Raw genomic sequence first — 6,498 nt, 5'->3', positions numbered from 1 at the left:
GGAGTGAGGGGTGAGGAGGAGAGGAGTGAGGAGATGAGTGATGAGGTAAGGAGTGAGGAGTGAGGGGGTGAGGAGGAGTGAGGAGGTGAGGGGTGAAGGGTGAGGAGGTGAGGAGTGAGGCATAAGGATTGAGGAGCAAGGAGGTGAGGGGTGAGGAGTGAGGGGGTGAGGAGTGAGGGGATGAGGGGGTGAGGGGGTGAGGAGAGGAGTGAGAAGTCTAGCTTCCTGTCCTCTGTCACATGAACTCCACCTGCAGCTGCCCTTTGCGCCCAGAGACAAGGGACCTGGTGGGGGATGGGGGGTGGGCTGAGGAATGAGGTTGGGCAGGTGTGAGGAGTGGCGTGGAGTCCCCGGGTCTGGGACGGGTACTGGAAGGGGGCTGGTGCCTTCCTGCCTCAGGCGTCCCAGGACAAGGTGGCCCCTGCTCCCAGCGCCACCCTCTGCCCTGTCCAGTCAGTGGTCGCCTCACCTCTCCACCGTCTCGCAGAACAGCACGATGACCTCCTGCTGCACGTAGTACTCCCTTGGGGACTTCACGGGCACCATGGCTGAGACGTAGCTGCAGATACAGTGAGGGAGTGAGTTGGGGCCGGAGCCCCCAGTCTTCCCGAAACAAGGGCGTCTTCAGTGAACCCAGCTACTTCACTCTGACCGCGGCACGGCCCATTGCACGGCCCATCGCGACAGCTGCATGAACACACAGCTGCCAGCATGGCCGTTTGTGTTTCAAATCAAAACTTCTCCCAGGGTCAGTCCTCCAGGGCCCCACAGCCCTGCCCCATTTCAGCCCTGACCATCCCGAAACCGTCACTGCCCGCTGCCTTGACCGTGCCCTGCCTGGAGACCAGCCGCAATGGGAGAGCGAGTGAATGAAAGAACGAATGAATGAAGGAACGAGTGCATGGGTGGGTGGACAACCCCTGAGCCCTGGCCGTGGGCGAATCTCGGCGGCTGGGGGGAAGCAGCACGGGCTAGGCCGGGGGGCTCACAGGATGTTTCCTGAGCAGGCATAGGAAACTGACAGTCTGTCCAGCCATTCCCCGAGTGAGAACAGTTTCTTTCCTAGTAAATCACTAATTTTTCCTTGTTATGAAAGCTCATTTGGAAAATCTGACGGAGACAGAAAGGGGACAGAGAAAATGAAACTGGCTGTGGGCACTCCCACCTCCTAAAGAGCCGCCTTTGACCTCTGGCTCCATCTCCTTCTAGAGGTCGACAAGTTACAAGAGGGACAATTCTTATTAACAGAGACTGCCATGGACATGGATTTGGGGTCCTGCTTTTCCTTGCCCACCGTGAGTGTCTGTGTGTTGAGGCTCCTGGCATGCCTGCCCCCAGGCACGGGCCTCTCCAGAGCCCTCTCCCCGAGGTCCCCCGGGCCTACTGCCCGCGTCCCCTGCTGGACACATGTGTTGGAGGAGCAGGTGAGTGCAGCCTGTGGGGCGGGGCAGGCGGCACTAACTGCGGAGGAATGGGGCAGGCTCTGCCTTTTGAAGGAGCAGCAGCAGCTCCCCAGGCTGTGGGGCAGGGGGACAAGCAGCAAGAAGGAGCGGTGAGCATGGAGCAGGTGGATGCTCCCCACTCCACCCCCCAGAGCCCCGGAGCTAGTGAGCGTGTGGGCTGAGGGGAGGTCTTCGTGTGATCCGTGCAGACTCCCCTAGCCCAGGGAGGTGCCCTCACCCTCACCCCCACCCACAGAGTTAGGGGCCCCAAGAGCAGCGCCTCTTCATCCTTGCCCACGCCATGGCTCAGGTCTGAGTGCACAGAGACGGGCTTGTGGAGTGAATGGATGAACAGCTGGGGTGAAGGGGCAGCTGGCGACCAGGAGCAAGCCTGATATGGTAAGTGCAGGCGTGGGCTGCAGGCAGAGGCTGAGGTCAGAGGTGGGAGGTCAGAGAGGAGGGTAGGAGGAGCAGCAGAGGCTGATGGTGGCAGCACTGACTGTGCTGAAGGAGGCTCCAGGGCTCCAGCGCTGGGGTATATCAGGGAAGGGCAGAGGTGGGGCGGTGGACACCTGGGGTCTCATTTATCCTGGGTCACCTCTGCTTGTCTCCAAGACACATCTCCTCTCTCTGAAAAGTTTCACTCCCCCCACCCCCGTCCCGCACATCCAGACATCGTGTCCCCCAGGGGTTAACTACACCAGCTGAGGGCCCTGAACCAGCCTCGGCTCCTCCCTCTGCAGAATTCCCTGGCTGGGAACATCAGGATGAGCCCTGCAGAGCTGCCCCCCACTACCCAGCCACCACATAAAGCAAAGGCCGTGACCCCACGCCGCAGCACACACGTGTGGCCCTCAGGTCACCTCAGCTCGAACTCGGCAAACAGGACGTCGAAATGCCTCAGCACCTCCCTCATCTTCTCCGTGTAGGTGTTGAGGTCCCGCAGCGCCTGGTCGCGCAGGGCGCCCCGCACGTCCTCCAGGCTGCGGGTCAGCTCCTTGGCCAGCGGGCGCATGGCCATGCTCTCGAGCTCGCGGTTCATGATGATGGAGCCGGCGGCCAGGCACTGCAGGCAGAAGAACGCGGGTCAGGAGCGGCCCCGGAGCATGCGCCGCAGTTCTCAGGAGTCACGGGTAGCATGCGCATCCTGAGAGCCCAACTGTGGAGCCTGATGGGCCTCGTGGGTCCCGAGGCTGCAGAGCCCCACTGGTGTTCTTTACTGTAAATGCACATCTTCCTCCAGCTCTGCAGAGAGCAGAGTTCTAATTCGATTAGCCAACACTGAGAAAGACTCCCTCACCATGAGAGGATTGTGGTCCCCAAAGCCAGTGAGACCCGGGACAGGAAGGCAAAAGGCGGAACAGTGGCCAGGCCGAGGTGTGACCATCATCCCGAGACCCCTCCCCCAGGTCCTCGCTCTTGGGAACCCCCTTGCCCCGTATTCCCATCATCTGGCACCTGGTCCCTCTGGTTTCTCTTAAATCCAGAGCAACCATGGTGGCAATAAACACTCTCACTGTGACCGATGTGGTCCTCACACAGACCCCAGGGGCAGGCAAGGGAGGGGAAGGCCAACTGAGGCCCTCAGGTTTGGGGGCTCTAGGAGGGGGACCCCCAGTCATGTGACTCCTGTCCCCTCCTCACCCAGCCCGAAGGCCAACGGGGAGAGCCCAGGAGCTCCCACACACCAGCTTCAGGGCTGTGCTCCAGACACATGGCTCTCAGGGCTGGCCAGGGCTCCCGGAGATCGCCAGCCTTTCTAGGAAGTACAGACACCTCGTGTCCACAGATGCTTGCTGCTCAGAGAAACCAGACCTTCCTCAGAACCGACACTCATCAGCGTGGGAATCCTCTGGCTCCTGAGCAGTAAGGAGGCCCCCTGGTGCCCGCAGATCCACACACACCTGCCCTGAGCTTATGGAAGCATTTCCCAGGGCATGTGTGGGGTGCGTAGGTCACCCCAGCTTGCGCTACACGCTCAGTAACGTGGGGTGTTCGTCAGACCCAGCTCCTGGCTGAGGGGCGACGCATCCAATGCCCGCTCTGGGCTGTGGATGTGGGGCTCCACCAGGTTTGGGCCAGAACCATTCAATCAGCTAACCCCGTCAGCGATGATCAAGAGAAGAGGTGGGACGAGAGGCAATTTCCCAAGGGACAGAGGGACAGGGTCGCTGATTTCCCAGACCCCCTGGGAGGGAAGCGTGGAGCTGGCCGGTACGGGGACCCTGCACAGAGGAGTTGGTGCCCCAGTGCCCATGTGTCCCACGGGACACTGGACCTGCATCGTCTCATGGCTCCACAGCTGCCCCTGCCCTTGGGGCCCACTTTACAGAGGTGAAAAGTGAGCCTAGGAGGATGCATGGCCTGCCTGACAGGAGCCGCAGCAACAAGGTTCAACCAGGCGGTTCAGGGGAGCAGGGTGGGACGGGTGGGTGCAGGGATGGGGTGAAATGGGCACAAGGGCCAGGCATTGTCAGAGGAAGACGGGGGCATTCCAGGGATTCATCGGGAGCAGAGGGACGGAGGAGGGAACAGCGCAGACGGGCATGGACATCAGGCTGTGGACCTCACACCCCAGCATCCCAGGGCACAGCCCAGGGTAAGAGTCTGGGGTGTCCACAAAATGGGGGTACAGGAAACCGCTGGCTGAGGGGAGGCTGGTCCTGTCACCTACAGGAGCTGGGCACCTTCCCCTCAGTGCCTCAGTTTCCTTGTTGGGAGATGAAGATCAAGATCTGAGGAGTTATTGTGAGTCGTGGCTGAGTAAGGTCCCAAGGCAGCTCCCCTGCCCCCAGGGCGGGAATGAACATGCCTGTTGCTGGGGGAGGGGAAATGCTGTTCTCAATATCAGCACTGTTGCTACGAGAACCACTTTTAGGCCCTACAGGTCTGGGGCCTGAGAACTCATAAGAATCACATGTGAAATTTCGTGTCTATATTTGCTCGTGTAGTTTTGGTGGAGCAGGTTCACGGCTTTCCCGCGACCGTCAAAGGGGCTTGTGGCCTAACAGGCTCAGAACCATGCCATCTGGAACCTGTGGCTGATGGGACCCCTGGAGGAGGAGAGAGCGTGTCCCTGCACCTGCAGGTGCACAGGGGTGAGGTTCATAGAGAAACAGTTGGACAATGCCCAACACTGTGACCCTGGACCCAGGCAGCTGCCCGCTACCTCAGCGCCGAACCACAGCTGGCCAGCCAGGTTGTCGTGCCGGATCTCCTCAGGGAACTTGACACAGAAATCCCGGGGGGCACGGTCCTGGGGGATGCACACATCCATGATCTGGTTGATAATGTTTAACACGTTGTCCTGAAACAGACGAGAAAGTGCGCTAAGACACAGTGCCAGCCGGCGGCTGTCAGTTACTGCTTGGAAAATACGAAAAACACGTGGAGTCCACTTTACCGTTCTTTACAGACAACGAAAGTGATACGGTAACACATCCACACTTGCTGCGCAATTGCTACAAAAAGCTCCAACGTCCCAGGAATACCTAAAGAGGGAGACTCCTGCCTCCCCTCTCTGACCCTCATGCTCATTACGCTCACGCAGGTCACACAGAGTGTGGGCCCCACCGCGCACGTTGCTCTGTGACTTTCTCTGGACGATGCCTCGGGGAGGATGCTTCCCATGTTGCTGTGTAGATTTTGCATTGCCCTATGTAACGGCTGTACCGTACGCTTACCTTCCCTGCTGACCCACACTCAGGCTCCCTGCAGCTCGGCCACCATGACGGGTGCCTCTGAGCATCTCTCGTGAACATCTCTACATGAATTTCTTAGGATAGAGCTCGAGAAATGAAATGCTAGGGGGACACACACACACAAAGTTGATTTTCACCACCAAGTGCTGTGCTGCTTATATTAACATTACAGGCCTGTGTCATCCTGGGCATGTTCACAGCACAGACAAGAGCTGCTGTCAGGGAGCGGCATCACTAAGAGACAATGTGTAAAGCTAGCCTTCTCAAACCCGCCCGCAGAGTGGACTCCAAGGCCCCCGCCCTGCATGGATATAAGGGCCTCACCCAGCACCAGCGATTGCAGGAGCCAGGAGGACAGACAGGCTTCAGCAAGCTGGGCACCCGGGCAAAGCCGTCGTCCTCTCTGAACTTGAGTTTACGCCTCTGTAGAGTGAGCAGGCCAAGCACAGCTGGTCCCCAACTCCGTCATCCAGGCAGTACCCCCTCCCAACCCCTCTGGAACCAGCAGAACGACCACAGCAACGAGTAAATCAGGCGGTAACGAAGAGGCTGTGGCTTCCTTCAGGGACTTGGAGACCCTGACTCTGCTCCTCAGGGCTGTGCAACCCGGGACAGGCTGCTTGCCTTTTCTGATCCTCTGAGCTGTCTGTAAAAGAAGGCCGTGATTCCTGGGCTGCCGGGAGGACTGTGTGAGCCAAAGTCTGTAAAGCCCTTGGCTCCGTTCTGACCCAGCACAAGCCTCAATACGCGGTAACTTTTGTTTTAAAGACTCTGTAAAATTATTTTGCTTAATTTCTCCATGTTCAGAATACAAAGGATAACTGTTTTGAACATTTTGTGTATACAGGGGTAACAAGCTCGCATTTTAAATCACATTCCATTCTTTTCTTAAAATAGTCCTGTTCTTTAAACATCTGCCATTCATTCTGCAGGATTACAAGAACGTTAAAAGTTTAGGTTTTTTCTTTAATTTGTTAAAGATAAAATTAATACCCATTTGTCACAGGAAAACTGGAAACACTGGCAAAGTGTAGAAGCAGGGAAAATGTCCTCGGGGAACAGAACGACTTCGGGTTGTGGACCTTTCCTTCTAATTCTTGTCCATGGGCCTGTTTCCAATCAGAGTTGAGATCGTCCCGTGTTCGCAATTTTGTATCCTGCTGCTTACTGTTGGAACATATTTTTATAACTCTTCACAAATCCAACTTGTGACAGAAGATTCCAGCATACGGACCATCCTGTTAACTCGCTGCTTCCCCTCCTGCTGGACGTTTACCATGATTCTAATTCTCCCCCACCACAAGTAATGCTGCAGTTACCAGGGTGGTGCGTGACATTCTCAATTTGGGGTTATT

The 6,498-nt window shown here is 57.5% G+C and overlaps 1 protein-coding gene across 4 annotated transcripts in view; it reads right to left on the bottom strand.

Annotated features, from left to right (window-relative positions):
* The window catches only part of ZFYVE28 (zinc finger FYVE-type containing 28), a 113,576-nt gene that overhangs the window by 46,326 nt on the left and 60,752 nt on the right, over positions 1 to 6,498 (bottom strand). For all 4 annotated transcript variants that reach the window (XM_046656191.1, XM_046656193.1, XM_046656192.1 and 1 more), the window contains exons 3-5: positions 4,612 to 4,749; positions 2,306 to 2,508; positions 470 to 559 (exon numbers count right to left, since the gene is read on the bottom strand). In XM_046656191.1, the coding sequence (XP_046512147.1) occupies positions 470 to 559; positions 2,306 to 2,508; positions 4,612 to 4,749 (431 nt within the window). The remainder of the gene's footprint in view (positions 1 to 469; positions 560 to 2,305; positions 2,509 to 4,611; positions 4,750 to 6,498) is intronic.

The sequence above is a fragment of the Equus quagga genome, chromosome 3 (genome assembly GCF_021613505.1).
Source record: "Equus quagga isolate Etosha38 chromosome 3, UCLA_HA_Equagga_1.0, whole genome shotgun sequence".
In the NCBI taxonomy this organism is placed as follows: domain Eukaryota; kingdom Metazoa; phylum Chordata; class Mammalia; order Perissodactyla; family Equidae; genus Equus; species Equus quagga.
The sequence above is the reverse complement of the archived record's forward strand: the minus strand, read 5'-3'. Positions and strand labels throughout refer to the sequence as shown.